Here is an 18635-nt window from a genome sequence, read left to right as displayed (position 1 = left end):
TTATTCCTCCCTGGAGTGTCCAGACGGGCTGGGGGCACACACAGGATGACAGAGCTAATAGGAGTATGCAACGGGACATGCGGACGCACTGATATCTGCTAATATTTCCAACACTGGTGAGAATTTTAATGGCACTTTTTATTACGACGATTTCGCACAGCACTGTGTCATGTGAGTAGAGTGTGCGTTTATTCTCCAGTCCCGAGTCTTATTTGTCCGAACTAAGAAGTCGAACTGACTGGACATTAGCTGCGGCTAACGGAGTGGTCATTTAGAGAAGAGGAGGACAATAATGAAGCAGGAACCTGTTTGCTGTTTAAATCTCTGCATCAGGCACTTTTGGTGTTTTCTATTTTTATGAATGGTTTTAATTGGTTTCTGGTTGTTTTAATCAGCTGTGAGACACTGGGACTGGACACATTTGACGTTGGTTTAAAGAGAGATTGAAAGTGAAGTCAATGTGATGTAGATGAACAGATGTGGGTCAGTCCATCAGTAACGGGAAGCGACGGTGCGGAACACTGATTGATCTTTGTGTGTGTGTGCGCGTGCGCGTGTGTCAGTGGTTTAGGTAGAAATGTTTAGATAGAAGACGCTACAAAGTATCTCAATTTAAATGTAAGTACAAGAATAAATTTCATATGTTAAGCCGTTCCGTTAATAGAAGAGAAAATTTAAGTATTTAAGTAATTTTCATTTATGTTCAGTTATTAATTTCATTTGACGGTTATTTTGCTAATTTTCTAAGCTAATTGTTAAGCTAACTGCAGTTTAGTTTGTTTCATAAAAATAATAGGAATAATAAGAATAATAATTCTTATTCTTATTATTCTTATTATTTTCAAAGTTGTTTGTTTTTATATTCTAGTATTATTTGTTTAACTTTTCGTTATCTACTGTTAGTATTTTTTCTAGCCTCCTCTTGGCTTCAGTCTTCAACCAGACTTTCAGCTCTAGAAGCTAAAGTTTATCATTTCATGATTTATTTTAATATATATTTTAAACTATCTTTTGTTTTGTTTTTCACCTGTCACTTCAGTTGTTTTGCACATTTTTTTAATGTACATGTCACACATGGGAAAAATAAGGACATTGTATTAAGTACAATGCTTTAGCAATAAGTGTATAATTACTTATTTCTCAGCCGCATTAAAAAACACATGATCAGAATGTTAAGACATCATGATTAGCTGTGACTCTGTTGTGTAATGTACTGATGGAGGTGGACCAAATTATAAGAATAAAATAGTCTTAATTAATTACCATTAAGAGATTCATTTAAATACATTAACATTACATCTTTACCTATCATTCATTTAAGTTAAAAAAGAAACAGTCCTTTTAATTTTTTTCAGCTCTATAAGCTTAAATTTATAATGCTGTCCTCAGGCAAGGTAAATCCACTCAGTTCTCAGGAAATCACGTTTCACATCAGATAGATTAGAGGTGCGGTGCTGAGACATTTAAAAAGCCGTCTAGACAGAGTGGAAAGAAATCAATAGAAAACTAGCGGTGCAAAGGAACGAGAAGAAAATAAAACAAGACATCTATCATATAATACATAGCCATAAAACTAGAGTGACATAATCCAGAATTAAAATGTCAAAAATCCAGTCAATAGAGTCTTGCACATAATTGGCTGTAAGACTGCAGATAAAGAAAAAAACCTTCACATCAGCTAAAGAGAGAGTCTGGAGAAAATAAATCTTAGAGAAAGATGACAAAATTTAAGTATGTCATTTGCAGAGATTAGACAAAACTGCAAGTATTTGAAAAAAGAGTTGCTGCCAATGTATGGAGGAAAAAGTGAGAGATGGAACCCAAATGACACCATCCTCACAGTAAAACACTGAGCTGGTTAAAAATGCTCTGGGGATTTTTATTTAGAACTAGAGTAGAAAGAAATTGTTGTTTTTCGACATGACAACAACTTGAAGCCCATTTCTAAGCTGGTAAAGAGCCCTCATCAAAAGACCGGAGTTGAAATTATTGGCTGGGTTGCACAAAGCACTGACCTAAATCTTATAGAAATTTTGTGGAGTGAAAGAGGACCAAGCTCCGTGCCAGAAGGCCACCAAATGTAGGGGGGAGAATGTGCTGGAATACCTCTGCAGAGTTCTCCGAAAACAATCAAAAATGACCCCAGTCTGAGTGCAATGCAAGCTGTCCAGAACAAGGTTGTGTTCCTGGACAGGAGCGCTATTACAGCAGAAATTTTTTAAGATGATATTTAGGCCAGTGTGACCTGACGTAATCCAAGCTGCATTATTCAGATCACTGGAACAAGCAAAACACAGGCTGCAACACAAGGAGCTGCTGGACCGAGCTCATAAATTGTTAATGACTCCCCTCTCAGGTCTTAATGGAGTTCTCAGGTCTGTAGTAAAGGCCTCGGCTGCCTCTGAGGATCACAGACATGGGCATCTCACGGAGGAGGATGGAGTTACAGGAGGAAGTGAACGCAGCCCTGAGTGTCAGTGCACTGTGAGGATCAAAGGCATTTTTGCTGCTGAATTGACAGTTAAAACGCTGCTAATGGGAAACCTGAGACGCCTCCCAGAGTTTCTGCGCATGTTTGTTTGTGTGAGTGCTTACATGTTCCATGTGCATGCTGGGCCTGCAGTAATTCATCGTAACGCAGGACAACTGTGAAGCATAAGAAATGAACATGTGAGGTGTTGCTCTCTGCCCCCGCTGCAGCTGCTGTGGTTACGGTGGTGGTTTTCTTCTCTTTTTTCCCCCCTGGGTGTCTAGAGGATGGAGAAACAGTTCCTACTTTTTATGTTTTCAAAAAGTTTAGGGGGCCTTAAAGAAGGTTTTGAAGCAGAAAAAGGGAGGAGGAGGAGGAGCAGGAGGAGAGGATGCATGGTTCTCTCTGTGCTGTTGCCTTGTGAACGCAGCTCTATTGTCCCGGGAACCTTTTCAGTGGCTTCCCCGAGGTCCCTGCTCTCCTACCCTTCCCCCCTTCCTATATGCAAACACATACACATAGAGAGAGACACACACACACACAGGCTTTGTCCACCTCCACGTTTTCTCTGTCTCTTCATTCACTCTTTTCTGTCACACGCTCTTATCACACTTATGTCTCAATTGGTTCTCTCTCACCCTCTGTCTTACCACTCTCTCTTTCTCTCTCTCTCCCTCTTTTTCTCCCTCAGACACTTTCTCTACTTCCTCTCTCACCGTTTTCTCTCCCTCTTTCACTCTTGTTTCTCCCTCTCTCCCTCTCTTCCATTCACTCTCCTTTGCCTCTGCTTTCCCCTTCTTTTCTCCCATCCACCCTCTCCCCTGCAGCCCCTCATTATTCCGCCTCATTGATGTGATTGTCATCCCTGCCAGACAGTAAAAGCAAAAACATGCAATCTCCTCATTTGCATCATTCCCACTTCCTTTGCGCTCTGTTTATGCAGCCGTCCAAATTCCGACTGCTCCAAACCAGACCTTGTTGACTGTATTCATTGCATTCATTTTAATTTCACTCGTGTGTTTTTGCTCTCGGTGACGACAGGCTGTTGAGGTTGACGGGGGGTGGGGGGGTTGCTGAAGCTGAGGAAACAGGGCCTGATGGGAAGTGGGATTATGGTGATTGGCCTCAGTGCTCAGACGTGTCTTTTGTCCATGTCATGGACGGCTGTAATTAAAGTGGTTTCCTGCAAAGACAAAACACTGATTCACTTTAACTTGTATATATCTGTGGATTAATTGTGATAAATCATGATTACTCTAGATTAAATAAATATGACAATATGACACATTTTTTTTCTGTATAGTGCCTGAATGTAAAGAAGGAAATGTTGGAAATATCCATATAGGAAAAAGTGAAGAAAAATATGTCAAAAAGCTGATTGCTTTTAGTTGATACTCATAGTATTATGAGTGGCTTGAACTGATTTCTTCAACATTATTAGTCAGTCCACAGTCTCTGTCAGTCAACTGTCAGTCGCAGACTTTACTGCAGTTGAAACTTTCCTTTTTCCAACTTTGCAGAGCTTATGTTACATCACTTCTTGTTTTTGGGTAGTTTGTATCATTAGTTGGTCTTTTTTTTTTCTCTCACCTTTGACCTGACAAATAAAAATAAAAAATAAAATAATAATAAAAATAAAAAACTAAAAGTAATGAGTCAAATTACATGTTTAGGTTTGTAGTCTGCACCGTTATTTTTCTTTTGGGAATATTAAGACATAATGATGGATATTGAAGTTGACAGAAATGTTAATATTTTATTTTTTTAGGACAGATTAAAAATAGCCTAGAGTTTCAATTGCTCATTAAAAGTATGTGCAAATCCCAGACAATGAGAGCAGTGTTTCTTGTACCTGTCAACTATTATTAGCTCTCTGTTGGACTGCCAGAGCTCACGCGTCCTCCCAAGCTGCTCTACTCTGAAGTGATGGGGATTTTGTCAGAGTAGCTGCACCGGCAAAACTCTGGAACTGTTTTTTTTTTTTTTTTTTAAAGATGAATAAATTTGCCATAGAATAATATGAATGCATTTATTGGAACGAGTGTGTGTGTGTATTTGCCTCTGTCTCTGTACTGTACGTCCTACCGGCTGCTTCTTAAGTCCCAGCTACATTGTTTTGGCCAAGTGTTCGGACAGGATGGAAAGATGTGACACAGGGAGGACCAGGAAACAGGAGCAGGACTGAGAGCATAAAAACAGGAAGCAGGAAGAAGAGCTGATAAGCCGGCTGCTCCACTGAACCCACTGAATGGATTTTTGTCTTAATTGAAATGATCTGTGAAACTACAAAAGCTTTGGCTATCAAAGTCTCCGTTTGTACAACAGAATCATCCGGAAGAAGTGATGAAGGATTAATTTATTGGTGTGGATTCTTCACGTCCTTGTTTCCCAACAACTGTTGCCCATATGTGTTTGGTGGCGATCATATCCACAAATCTCTGTTTGTGTCGGGGTTCCAGCTGGTGCAGTGACAAGCTGCTCTGGGATTAGCTGGCATGCTGTATCTTCCTAATCCTTAATGCCCTAATTTGTGCTGGCCACAAATGTTCTGGCTTTTGGACACTGTTGGTCTTCATTGTTGGTTCTGAGCTGTGCCTTTTAGTTTTTTGTTATCTAAAGTAATACAAAAGATTAAAGCAGAGCAAGAGTACATTTTACAGTATCATTTTAACAGCAGTGACACAAACTAAACTACTGTTTTCCTCACATCTTATACAGGGACATGACTGAAAAAATCAGTTATGGCACTTTTACAATAATATATATTACATTTAATATATATATACTGTATATATGCATACATATATATATTTTTTAATTTTTTAATTTTTTTAAGCCAACAAATTCACCTTGCTCATGTGACTTAGGATGGTGTTGGTGGACCACAATCTGGACACCAGGTGTGGGCCACTAGAGGCTTATAATGTAATTAGTAAAGTTAATTTTCCTCATTCACTTTCTGTTGTTGTGTAGTACTGTATTATGTAATTATACTGTATCTAGATTATTATATGTGTGTCCTAGTTGTACAGAGACATTTCAGGTGGTTGGGGTTCAACCTCTGGCTCAATGCTTGCAACACCTGGTTTCTTCATCACTTACTGTCTAAAACTGTTGTTTTTTTTCTCCCCTCCCCCGTCTTTCCCTCTAGTTTGTGTCGGTGTGAAGCCTCACCATGCCGCTGGTAAAGAGGAACATCGAGCCTCGTCACCTCTGCCGAGGGCAGCTGCCAGAAGGCATCGGCAGTGAGCTGGAGTGTGTGATGAACAACACGCTCTCTGCCATCATTCGTCAGCTGAGCAGTCTGAGTAAGACACACACACACACACATACAGACACAACAGAAAAGTTACTAATCTATTATTACTACTCTTACTATTACTATTAAACTATCTACTTCATGTATATTATGTTTTTTAAATTATTTTTGTGATATTAAACTGAGTAGACCAGGGCATTCAAATAGCAATTCACACTTATATTATACCTTTAAGTAGAAATTAAAAAGTTAAGGCCGCTCTATGTTTTGCATAACTTATAGTAATACTTATATCTGTGTAATATCTGCTATAACTTCTTCTAACTGCTTCTGTTACTGAGGTCCATAGAAATGACTTGCACACAGAAGGAAGCACACATTGTCGGCCAATTGATACAACTCTTTAACTTCTGATTGAAAAACTCAGCCTTACGTGAAGAAACGTGTCTCTGTGTGAAGACTCTTTGTAACAGCACAGATCACATGCTTTCACGATTAATCCTAAAGCTGCAATTGATTTGGAACGTTGTCGTGGTTACAGGGGTTGGGGGGTGATGATGGCTTAGGGTGAGGTGGGGGTGGGGGGTAGGTACTGGGTGAGCAGCTTGCTTGCAACAGTGTCACAGTGAAACATGTAATCCTTTTAGAAGGCTCTGCACAAATGAAATTATCTGGACAGCTGTGAGCATGTGACAGAGCAGACGCTGTCGGCTGTGGCTGTGGCTGTTTGTGCGACGGCCCATGACTGTACATGTACATGTGCACGTTCACGTAGAGTGTTGAAAGCCGCATTAGACTGAGTTATTGCTCCGTGATGGACGCACGTCCTCACATCACGGCCGTACCCTCCTTTCATAACTCATCACAGGAGACAGTTAGCCTTCGCTCATCTGTCCTCACATGCACCCGGTTCCTCGTCTGAGTACAGTCTGTGTCACAGCAATGGTGTAAAATTCACTGCAGGCCTCGACGCCGTTCACTCTCTGCTCTTTCACGTTCACTCGCGCTCTGTCGTGTCAAGTTCCTGTGCTGGGAGTGGACCTTTCAGCAGCAGCTGTGTGGGTAAATATAAACGTTGGTACGGCCGTGGCCCTCATTGACAGACACCACAACACACGCCGTGTGCATGACAGTGTGCACATGTATGTGTATGAGAAAAACCATGAGAGTCCTCAAAGGAGGTCAGGGTTGATGGGGAACAGCGTGCCGGATCTGTGATTCTTCCTTCCTCTAAATATTTTTCCTGCTGCCCATCCTGTCTGCACACAGGACAGAAATAATTCTTAACATGTGTTTTTGTGAACGTGTGTGTGTGTGTTAGCCATAAAACCAGATATAGATTTTCTTTTCATGTTTAGTATGACCCACATGTTATAATTTAAAAGCTATAAGAAAAACCACTGTCTTGAGCTTTTATTAAACTTAGGTCATAAACCCTGGAGTCTCCAGCTCCGTGTAGCCTATGCTAACATTTGTGTCCAAAAAACACAAATATTATTGTGGGTTATGCCATAAAACCCAAGTCATACTTACAAGTTAACTTTAACCAACGTTAACGCTGCCATGATTCTGATGAGATGCACCGGATTAGCTTTCTGACAAAACATGCTCTACGTGAAAAAATTGAATTTTCTGTGACGCAGAATCGTAGCTGGACATTTTCCAGCGACTCACAGAAGCATCAAAAGACACAAAATTGAATTGAATTTCCAGAGTTCTGCCCCAAGCCCTGGCTAATCAGCAGCTCTGTTTTATTGCTGTTTGCTGGTCGGACTTTCATGTGACATGTCGGACGTGATGTGTAAACACATGGAGAGAAATTCTGTCCTAATGAATGAGGATCATTGTTAGGCTCCCACTGTTCTTCATGTGAACCAGACTCTTTTAGTCAGTAAACAGCTGTAGAACCGAGTCAACACAGTGAGTCTTTTATCAATGAAGTATTGATGGCAGCTGTGGTGGTAGAGAAGGATGTGGCCACGTTGCTTATTTACATGTGAAGAGCTTCAAAGAAGCACGCGCTCACACGAATAGAATAATCAGAATAATCTGTAATCCGTTCAGATTCATGTGAATGATGACTTATCCACAGGGGAAACATCTCTGTGATTCACTGTTTCCTGCCTTGTCCCAGCCTCGGCGGGGGTCTACTTTCTGTTTGTCCCAGCCTCGGCGGGGGTCTACTTGGCTCCAGATAATGATTGTAAGTCTCCGTCTTTTTTCATGTCTCCTTCTTCCCAGGTAAACATGCTGAGGACATTTTTGGAGAGCTGTTCAACGAAGCCAACACCTTCTACTTGCGCGCCAACTCTCTGCAGGACCGCATCGACCGGCTGGCCGTGAAGGTCACCCAGCTGGACTCCACGGTGGAGGAAGGTGAGTGAGAGGTTGGCCATTAGAGGTCAGAGGTTAAGTAGCACCATTCATCAGTCTGATTTGTTCTGGCACACAGTGAGCCTCTGTGTTTCACAGCTGCACGGTTTATAAATAGGTTCGATGCTGACGGGGTATTTCTGTTATGTTACTTCTCATTTTTCCTTTTGTTTCCTACCCATCGTTCATTCGATTCTCTTCCTCTTTTTGTGCTGCCAGTTTCCCTGCAGGATATTAACATGAGGAAAGCCTTCAAGAGCTCTACCGTCCAGGACCAGCAGGTGGTATCGAAGAGCAGCGTTCCAAATCCTGTCAAAGAAATATACAACGTGAGCGACAAGCCGCCCCCGCTCCACATTCTCTCAGTCTACAGGTCAGTACTGGGGGGGCAGCAACTCTGTCCCACAGATGTCTGGTATTAATCACTGCAACATGTTGAGACAGGAGTCTCCAACAGCGTTGACAAAAGCTTTGAAATTATTATTTATAAATTATTTTCTGTGTTATTGAGCTCTAGAATTCTACAAAGACAGAAATTTTAGTTATATTTTTGGTCAGATTTTAGTATTTCACCAAATACAAATATTTTAAAAAGTTAATAAAAAATCCCTGAATTTTCTGATATTTTAATATTGTGATTATTACACAAACTGTGATTTTAATTACCTGCTCTGAGCTGTATTTTCTATTCCTACGTTGACAGTCAGTGGTTTGACTGTGTTTCTATTTCTTCAGGTGCATTGAGTATTTTGATAAAAGTGTGTGACGTCCCATTGTAACAGCTCAGGATTTCCATCTTTGTTTTGTTTTTTTCGCTATTCGCTTTTATATGGTTGTAGCTCCTACTGTGTAGAACTGTGTGACTATTCAAACACATGTCAACATTCTGCACCTGTTGGCTTCCTGTTCCTGTAGAGACGACCACAAGGAAGCGCTTAAATTCTACACCGATCCGTCGTACTTCTTTGACCTGTGGAAGGAGAAGATGCTGCAGGACACAGAGGACAAGAGGAAAGAGAAGAGGAAGCAGAAGGTGAACACCACCTGCGCTCATGATACAACCTTTTGCGCTTCAAATTTGAGCGAATCACTGAACTCATATTTAATGTTTCTAGAAGAACAAGACATTATTATCTTTAACAACTTTAAATTCAAACTTAAGACGTTCTGTTTTTGTCTTTGTCTTTTGTTCTGTTTTTGTCTTTCCAGGAGCAGCGTCGCTGTGTGGATGGGACGTTACAGAGGGAGGTGAAGAAGGTTCGTAAGGCGAGGAACCGTCGACAGGAGTGGAACATGATGGCTCTGGACAAGGAACTGAGGCCTGACCACCGACATACCATACACCGTGACAGAGGAGCTTCATCCGAAGGCTCCATGTCCCCAGAGAACAGGTGGGTGGACAGTGACAAACTGACCGTCTTCTCTTATTGAACACTGGGGAGATGAAACTGAATCCAAATCTTCTTCGATCAGGGGTCACCGAGCCGATGAGCATCACTACCCCAACGCCATGAACCATGCCGGTCACGCACACACTTACTCCGGGCCTCCGCCCAGTGCGCTGGCCGCACAGATGTCTGCGGGACACGCTGCTGCTCGTGGAGGTGGAGAACTGGAGGGCAGAGGCAGAGCCATGATGGCCTATCAGGGCGGGACACTGGGACGTTCTCACCACCATCAGCAGGTCCCACTGCCTCCCCCACCCACTGAGGCTATGAACGGTGGATCTATGGCTCTACCACCTGTGGACTACAGGTAAAGACCACAGTCACACTGTTATCACAGATGGTTGTGTGTTCTCAGTGAGGAGGCAGTGGGCTGTCCTCTAACCAGATGGTTGGGAGTTAGATTTCCACTTCATATATATCTTTTTGTATACTCATTTATTAAAAGTTGATTTTTTACAGTAATGATCGTGTACTTTTAGCTAATTTTATGTAGTTGTTCTTGTGTCAAGATTATGACGTAAACACATTTTAATTTAAAAATACTTCGTCGATGGGTAGAATTGTATTTTCATTTGAAATGTATTATATTTTACTTTACTTAAATGAGCCGCTTCTCATGTGACGCACGAACTTTTAGACAACGCTGCCATCTAGTGGATAAACGTCGTCCAGTCCAATGTCTGGTCACTTCTGTTATTTACTTTGTTTTTCTGTCTCTCTCCTCACAGTATGGATGGGTACATCAACTCTGGCTCTCCCCCTCCTCCTCCTGCTCCTCACATCCCCTCTGCCCAGACGGCCTTTGCCTTATCTCCTGGAGGTCCCATGTCTCCTGGACCAATGGCTGGCTACGCTCCACCTCCGCCACCTGTGTCGGGAGCTCAGATGGCTCCACCTCCTCCACCTCCTCCTGGTCCTCCCCTGTCAGCGGGTGCCTTCCACTCCGCAACTCGCAAGATGTCCTCCTCTGCTGCCCCTGAGACTGCAGTGGTCAGTGACGCCCGCAGTGATCTGCTCGCTGCTATACGCATGGGTAAGAGGCACACTGTGTGTGTGTGTGTGTTTGAACATATAAAAGTTTCTTTGAAGAATATTAATATTTGAATTGAATTTCTGACAATAAAAGCTGAGGAAGCTTCTTAAAAAGTGACCCTGCTAGTCCAAAACCTTTTTGTTATTGAGAAGTAACCAACCTGGATTCACGCTCCTTGCTCTCCCACAGGCATCCAGCTGAAGAAGGTGCAGGAGCAGCAGGAGCAGCAGGCCAAGAGGGAGCCCGTGGGAAACGACGTGGCCACCATCCTGTCGAGACGCATCGCTGTTGAATACTCCGACTCGGAGGACGACTCCGAGCTGGAGGAGAACGACTGGTCTGATTAACACACAAACACACACACATACACAAACACACAGAAGACCCAATCACTAATAATCTTAGGCACATACACACATGAAGAAGATGAAGATGAAGACCAAGAAGACACAATCGGTCGTTCCTACGCTCACGTGAAGGAATGCCCACTGCTGTGAACACACCTACACACGATCACATGCTGAGGAGGGAGTATTCAGGCTGCATAAATACTGTAGAGAGAGCAGTAGTGGAAGTAAACGCTGACCAGACTGTGAACCATTAACTCTCAGTTTAATTTGAGAGGCTGTTGTGAATACACCCCAGTGAATCTGTCTCTACCTGATGTAACACGATAGACACCGTATGAAGGTGCTGTAGTCAGAGCCCGAGAGACTTCTAGAAGTATTAGAGATGTTCCTCTTCAGATAACCTATGTACTTGGTTTTTGTTTTTTTAAGAAAATAATCTTTTTACTGATAAAATCGCTTATTGCCATAGATCAGGAGGCGAGTTTTTAACACGTAGATGAAAATAACTGGAAGTGAAGAAACAAAGTCAGAAAGCTGCTGCTGCTGCTGCTGCTGCTGCTGAGGAGAACGTCCAGAATGCTGTAAGGATGAGTGAGAAGGAAAAATGTGTCACTGCACTGAGCAAACCTTGGTCTTGTTCTACACGTGTGACCATGTGGTTACTTCCTGTGTGTACAGTCACCATACTTGAACGTCTACATTTACCTCTTCCCTAAAGAAAACAGTAGCAAGATGAGCAGAATCATAGACAGGTAAAGAACTTTTCACTCAGTCTTTCTGTTGCGTGCTCTACATCATGTTAACCCAAACTTTTTTAGGCTAAAATGCTAAAATGCTTTTATCATTTTCTACACCATCTATTGAGGAAACATTGGTATTGCAGAAGTATAATGATTATATAAATAATATATTATATTATATAATTTTGAAAAGTTGGCGGGTGGATTAAAAAAGCTGAACGGGCCGTATCCGGCCCCCGGGCCTTAGTTTGCCTATGCCTGTGTTAACCACTGTCTGGTCCAACTTTGTTACTTCCTAATATTTACCATCAATAACAGGAAGTATCCATACGGTCACATGGTCCCGACCAAGAAAGGTTTCCATTTTAGGCGGAGTAGTGAACATGGACTGTATATTAAACATGTCTTTCAGAGACAACTATGAAACTTGTTCAGTCTTTTCCAGGCTTCAAAGATCCTGATATACAGTCTGTGATGGTCGGATCATGTAAAAAAATAAAGTCTTAACATTTGATGATAAATATGAGTCTTCTGACTCACAGCTGTTTAGATTTAGGGACTAGCCGGGTGGGGAGGGTTAGGGGCGGGGCCTTGTACTGTATATGCTTGTGTAAACTGTGTAACCTTTGACCCAGAGAGGAAAAAAACGAAATAAATAAACTGATGAATGAAAGCATCACAACTGAGCTTCCGTCCACTTCCCCTGGCTGCTCCAGCGTCGGCATGGAGACGACACATACCTGGCTCCCACACTTCAGTTCCCATGGCAACGGTACAACTAAGAGGGGAGTTGCCACAGAAACAGAAGAGTGGGGGGAAAAAAAAGTAAAGACGGCTGGGCGGAGGTGAAGAAAAAAACAAAAACAAAAAAACAGTCCAGACAGGAGTTCTTATGCACTGCACATGTTTGTTTTTAATAGAAAAATTAACAAGATCTGTCCAGAGTTAAAGTGAACTAACCAAAGCAATAAAAAGGTACAACTAACACTTTGGAAAAATAGACAGCACGTTCACACAAACGTTTGTACAATATCTCACTTTAAGTTAGTGCATGTTGATTATCATTAATACGTTTCATTTTGCAGATACTCTTAATTGGTTTGTGCCATTTTCATCCCCAAAAAGTAAAGTGCATTTCACATTGAAAACTACGCATACGTGTACACAAGATGCTCTGCCCGCGGCGTCCTCCCCGCCCTCTCTGCGACCTCCGACCCAAAGCACACACACTCACACATTCACAGGCCCTTGAGTGGTTTGATATTTAGCTCTATATTGGTATCGGTCAAAAAGAGAGGAAGGAGAGGGAGGGGAGAGGGAGGGGAGAGACGCCGCCTCCCAGATACAGGCTACACATTTTCTGGTGTTTGTGGTAACATTTTAAAAACCATTGGGTGAAAGGAAACAGGTGTGTGTGTGCGTGTGTGTGTGTGTGTGTACACAGAGAAGTATTACATCCAACATCACAGTCTGTCACTATTCTTGGATACAAAGCCCTTGTTCACACCTGTTTCACTATTTAAATCTCAACACTACCGTCCCTTCATCCCTTCATCAAAAAACCTTCTCATCGTCCATGTACCGGTGCACACGGAAGCTAGAGAGTCAAAAAGCCACCAGATCAGACTGATGTGGACAAATGTCAATCGAAGTAACGGTGCGACCAAATCATCTCCCGGTGTGGCGTCTCCCCTTTTTTATACGCATGCCTTATTTACAGGAAACAGAAGAGTCAAGAGGATTATCACTACATTCAGAAATAAAAGGCTTTACAGCGCCGTTATTATTGTCGTTATTATTACTGTTATTATCACACAACATCAGAATCCAGGAGGAGAACAGGCCAGACCCACGTGGGAAAAAAATACACGTTTTTCAATGAATATAACAAAATAGACTTTTTCTCCAAAGGTAAAGGAATTAGTGTTCGTGACAGTGTGTGGCGTGCCAGCCCTGACCGCGTTGGTGCTCATTGAATAAATAAATAACTGCAGCGTTCAGTCTGACACTGTGCACAAGTTTCACATACACCGGCTACGGTCCAACACTTAGAAATGCTTTTTTTTTTTTTTCAACTTTCCTTCTTCACTCTCACACTTAGAACTAAGAACTTTACCACTGGTGAAAGAACGAGAGCTTCTCACAGGGTGTTCACACTGGTAGCTCGATCCAGACCGGAGCAGAAAATAACACATTAAGTTTGCTGGTACAAATCCTGGCTTCTTTTTATTTTTAAATCACTCAGACAGAAGTCTGTGAAGGATTTGAATTTTAGTCAAATCTAAAACAATAATGGCTGCTCTGGTGACCGTGCTCTAATGACCCAACTCCTCAGTGCTCCTTGGAAATGGTCGACAAACTTCCATAAAAACATTTTTTGATTTGTCAAAAATCTATGAAAACTTTAAATGCCCGAAAACACCTAAAAATCCCCTAAAGTTTTTTCTAAATCCATTTCAACTTCTTTCTCCGACAGCTGGTTCTGGACACAGCAAACGTCAGATTTGTTTTTCTGTCACTGCCCAGGTGTTTGTTTCACCTGTGCTCTGACTGAACTGCTGCTCATGAGCCATTGGTTCCAGCTGTGTTGGAGTGGATCAGGTTATAAAAGGAGGAGCTGCAGCAGCTTTGTTCAGTTTGGATCACAGAGTTGATGCTATCAGTCGGCTCTCTGGGTCAGGGTTGGGGTTCTGTAGCTGTTCAAACCACGTCAGGGTTTGATTTAATTATAGAAATCCAACAAGTGTGAACACAGCTCTGAACAACACTCAGGGCTTTGTTTTTTTTTTTTTTAGGAGAGCGAGGGAGGAAAGAAGAAGCATGGACTTTGTCATTGGACGTGGCCGTTTTTAGCTCATAGTATCATTCAGAGGTCACTTAATGGTCACCTGCCTCAACCAGAACATTATTATAAACACAGAGGAGAAACAAATCAGCCCGCTTTCCACTTTGGCTTGAAGTGCTGGAGCGTCCATGACCGAGTCTGGTCTCCTTTCAAGAAAGAAAGAAGGAAAGAAAGAAAACCCTCAACAAACACAACCAGGCCACTTCACTCAGAACCGACAGGAAGACTGGAAGCATTCCCCTCCGATGTCAGAGGGAACAGCGGGAATTTCTGTTCTTCAGACCCCCCTTCAACTACACAAGACGTGAGGAGACAACTTTAGTATCTGCTGGAGACACACACGGAAACACACATGCACACAACCGGAGGCCATGCAACTCGTACCGTGTGCACAAAAAACACGGTCCCAGATCACGCACTGAGGCTTGAGGTCATGACCCTCAACAACAACAACAACAACAAACAAAACACAAACAGACAGATGATCAGGGTCTGGGTGGAGGAATGAAGCAGACGCAGTCGTTTTCCGGTCCAGGAGTGATTACTTCCCAACCACATATCTGATGGTGTATCTGTGAGGAGTCACCACAGCCTGTTTACCCCCCCCCCCCCCACACCCCCCGGGGACCCTCCCGGTTCTCTTTGCAGAAATAAGTCATGGAGGATGTTATTGCTGAGTGAATATTGCTTCACATCGAGGGAAAAAACCAAAACCCAAAACAATAACAACCGTTCGGTGGCTGGTTATTGCTGATACGGTCTGTGTGCACGAACGAAGACCCAGCAAACATGGCTGTTTGAACAATGGAGAGCTAACGCGGAGCAGCTGGTGATGAGTGGGAGGGAAAGTGTTGATTTCAGCTTCTCCCAAATTGTAGCTAACTGATCACAACGTGTGATCAGAGCTGGAGTTAAAGGAACGACTCGTAACTGCCGGGGAACGACCCGAGAGGAACATCTACGGTCTGCTCATTGTTATTAACAACGTGAAGTTAAACTACGGCAACGAACAGCAGAGATCTAGGATCAGTGATAGTCTGACCAGACTTTTTCTGCATCCATGTTTTTTTTTTCCTTTTTGCTTCATGACCTACTGTTTAAAAAAACACAGCCCGGTGGTCTGATGTGGTTCAACCAAATCACCGGGTCACGATGACGTCCAGGTACGGTGACGCATCGCCTCCGGTGGCTTTTGTTATTATCCAAACTGAACCCAACAGGAAGAAGTGAAGGTCTGTGCTGCCTACATGCAAAATACAGCGAGGTGAATCATGCAGTGGCTGCTGTGACTCTCTCTGAGAGGATAGTTGTTTTTGGAAATGTTACATCGTGAGCACTGACTTCACTGTGCGGAGAACTGGTGTAAGACAAAATCTACTGACTAAACTGGCTGAAACCCTGGTGGACAGTTGGGACATGACAGGGAATAAAAGGATATTAGCCTCAGTATTGGAAGCTGGGCTAAGTAGCTAACATCAAGCAGCAGTTTGTGCTATTCCCTCACTGCAGGAACTTCATTGTTCTGTGTCGGTTCTGCTGTGCTTGAGTTCACCAAGGTTACAGGAGAGTCTACACTGACCACAGGTGTGAATGTTGGGGTCAGTTGTTCTTCATATGTGCTGTAATGGACTGACCAGTGCTCTCCTCTGACTGAAAAGATACTGACATTTCACCCCACGTATGGCACAGAATGATGGCACTCTGACGGTACGGTTCGGTTCAGTACGATCTGGTTTGCCACAGATTACCAGCCAAAAGTGGTCACAGCTGACAGAACTGGACCAAACGTGGACCATTTGGTATTTGGCATCGGGGTTTACACATGGACAAGTCACCACGAAACTCCCGAAAAAGGACAACGTTTGAGGGCCGTATTTGGGCTCACGTCTAAAGTTGTCTGGCAGTGATGCAGTATGGGTAAAGAGTACCTGACCTTTGACCTGATGTCACCAGGAATACTGCATTTTTTTGTGAGATTCTAAGAAAAAAATCAAAAGCACAAAAGATGAGGTGAAAAATGAACCTCCTAACAATGATGATTAAAGAAGCAGCTCAGTGAAGTCAGTGCTGAGGAGATTCTGGAGCTGAAAAGAACAAATTGTGAATCCAAAATGATCAAATCCCTCATTATATTTGGTCTACTGTCATTTCCTCTGGTGAAAAAGATGCACTTTCATATTGGAGTTAATGTTATTATTCTCATTTAAATACCAGAGGAAACAATTCCAATCCTAAAGGTCATTCCAAGTGTATGGACTGAATGCCGTTACATAATCTGAGAGGCCTGCACTCAGTCCGATGCCTCCATGCCAATTAAAGATGGAGGAGAGGGGGTTAATGGTGTTGGTGGAGGGGGGGTCTCCTGGGGCTCTGTTCTGACGTCGAGTACAGCCAAGAATAAAACACACATTCCAGAGGGAAAAGGGAGAAAACAGGACAGACGATGATGATGATGATGATGATGATGATGATGAGGAGGAGGAGGAGGAGGAGAAGGAGAAAGGGCTTGGTTTCTCTCTCAGCGTCTGTGGAGGACGCAGGGCCGTGGATCACAGAGCGCCCGCGTCTATTTATAGCTCACCGCGGCTCTTTAGCTCTCAACGCACGTTCAGAGTGCAGCAGCACAGAGCTGGGACGCCGCTCCGGCTCCAGACGCGGGCTTCACTCTGGAAATACCTGCGCATTCGACCATAGCTGCTCCCCTCGCCCACCCACCTTCCCTCTGTCTCCCCCCCTCCCTCGCTCTCACACTCTCTCCATTACTGCTCTGTTAATCTTCTGTGCATTTTTACACACAAGAGCAAAGAGGAGCACAAAGGAATAATAAACCCTCTCCCCTCCCCCGTTGGAAAAAAACAACAAAAAAACCAAGCACGTGTCATCAGGGGTCTGCTGCTGCTGCTGCTAACTGTATGCACATTACACATATATACACACATATACAGCCGCTCCTGTAACATGTGATGCACTCTCTGCAGAACAGAGGAAGGGCGTGGCGCCGGCTGAGAGGGAGGGAGGGAGGGCGTGATGCAGCGCAGCCCACGCAGTGGCTGCCTTTACAGGGGAAGACTGTGAGTGAGATCCACACGCCCCGTGGTGACTGTAGGAAACAACAAGAACAACAACAACCTCTGTGTAGTCGCACTGTGACAGTCTGTTTAACCAAACTGCCCCCCAGGGACAAATCTGCAGCCTGAGCTGATGCCACTGCCCCCGGGCCACGCCCCCCCGACACTGCTGCTGCTGCTGCTGCTGCCGCCACTGCTGCTGCTGCTGCTGCTCCCTGTGACACTGGACAGACCCAGTGAGGAGCAGAGCTGACCCAGGCCACCTCTCTCTGTCCACCTGGGTCTGCTCTGTCAGACGTCACTAGGAGTCCTCGCCCTGTGGGCCACACTGGCGGGCACGCAGCCACAGCAGACCAGCCACAGAGCCTTCTGGATCTCCTGGTTCCTGAAGGCGTAGATGAGAGGGTTGATGACAGAGTTGTAGGTGGCAGGTACCAGTGTGGCGTAGGTGTAGAGTGGAGGGTAGGTGTAGTCAGCAATGAGGGAGTAGACGGTGAACGGCATCCAGCAGGCGGCGAAGGTGCCCAGGATGATGGCCAGCGTGGACACGCCCTTCCTCGTTGTGACGTAGTGAGGCGTGGCGGCCAGGAAGTGATGCTGGAGTGCGATCTGATGAGCGTGGCGCATCACGATTTTGCAGATCTGGACGTAGAGTTGCAGCATGAGGCCAAAGAGCAGCAGGAAGGAGACGGACAGCACGGCGATGTTGTTCTTGGTCAGCGGCCTCACCACGCTGCACGTGGCCTCCTCCGCCAGGCAGTTGACCCCCGTGACGGGGAGCAGACCCAGACACAGAGAGAGACCCCACAGGAGGACCAACATGGTGTAGGTGAAGGCCGCCGTCCGCTCCGAGTTGTAGGTGAGGGCGTAGTACAGCGACAGGTAGCGGTCAATGGTGATGGCCAGCAGGCTGAAGACGGAGGCAGAGAAGGAGGCCACCACCAGGCCCACGGTCAGCAGCTGGGCCGAGTCCGAGCGGAGCAAGTAGGCACAGGTGAAGTGGAGCACCAAGCCCAGGCCGGCCAGGAGGTCGGCCAGCGCCAGGCTTC

At 44.2% G+C, this 18635-nt stretch overlaps 3 protein-coding genes and 1 long non-coding RNA gene across 5 annotated transcripts in view; 2 read left to right on the top strand and 2 right to left on the bottom strand.

The window, feature by feature from the left end:
- The first annotated feature begins 2 nt into the window (after window positions 1–2).
- On the top strand, window positions 3–12671 carry wasf3b (WASP family member 3b). Of its 2 annotated transcripts, XM_008307997.3 has the most exons (9): window positions 3–116; window positions 5622–5778; window positions 7971–8105; window positions 8322–8475; window positions 9018–9135; window positions 9312–9493; window positions 9576–9857; window positions 10279–10583; window positions 10773–10930. In XM_008307997.3, the coding sequence occupies exons 2-9, from the start codon at window positions 5646–5648 to the stop codon at window positions 10928–10930; spliced, it is 1467 nt and encodes a 488-aa protein (XP_008306219.1). In that variant the 5' UTR covers window positions 3–116; window positions 5622–5645. The 2 variants fall into 2 exon arrangements, with proteins under 2 accessions (XP_008306219.1, XP_024910267.1); XM_025054499.1 differs by lacking the exon at window positions 3–116 and having other exon boundaries at window positions 5646–5778; window positions 10773–12671.
- The window catches only part of rpl21 (ribosomal protein L21), a 28168-nt gene continuing 13670 nt past the window's right edge, over window positions 4138–18635 (top strand). The window contains exons 1-4 of the mRNA XM_008308012.3: window positions 4138–4143; window positions 10811–10817; window positions 15043–15047; window positions 15303–15310. The gene's annotated coding sequence lies outside the window, so the exon portion shown is untranslated. The remainder of the gene's footprint in view (window positions 4144–10810; window positions 10818–15042; window positions 15048–15302; window positions 15311–18635) is intronic.
- Window positions 8279–10864, bottom strand: LOC112486842 (uncharacterized). The gene is made up of 3 exons (XR_003049386.1): window positions 10744–10864; window positions 8995–9090; window positions 8279–8411 (listed from the first exon to the last, which is right to left on the bottom strand). It is a non-coding gene; the product is annotated as an uncharacterized LOC112486842 (long non-coding RNA).
- The window catches only part of gpr12 (G protein-coupled receptor 12), a 6028-nt gene continuing 2709 nt past the window's right edge, over window positions 15317–18635 (bottom strand). Inside the window, exon 3 of the mRNA XM_008307996.3 lies at window positions 15317–18631. Within this exon, the coding sequence (XP_008306218.1) occupies window positions 17878–18631 (754 nt within the window). The 3' untranslated portion in view covers window positions 15317–17877. The remainder of the gene's footprint in view (window positions 18632–18635) is intronic.

This window comes from Cynoglossus semilaevis, chromosome 3, assembly GCF_000523025.1.
Source record: "Cynoglossus semilaevis isolate Cse_v1.0 chromosome 3, Cse_v1.0, whole genome shotgun sequence".
In the NCBI taxonomy this organism is placed as follows: domain Eukaryota; kingdom Metazoa; phylum Chordata; class Actinopteri; order Pleuronectiformes; family Cynoglossidae; genus Cynoglossus; species Cynoglossus semilaevis.
The sequence above is the reverse complement of the archived record's forward strand: the minus strand, read 5'-3'. Positions and strand labels throughout refer to the sequence as shown.

Coding starts and splice junctions, on each gene's coding strand:
- wasf3b (XM_025054499.1), top strand. CDS start 5,646: ATGCCGCTGGTAAAGAGGAACATCGAGCCTCGTCACCTCTGCCGAGGG. Junction 9,494..9,575: donor TCCATGTCCCCAGAGAACAG/GTGGGTGGACAG, acceptor TTCTTCGATCAG/GGGTCACCGAGCCGATGAGC. Junction 9,858..10,278: donor CTACCACCTGTGGACTACAG/GTAAAGACCACA, acceptor CTCTCCTCACAG/TATGGATGGGTACATCAACT.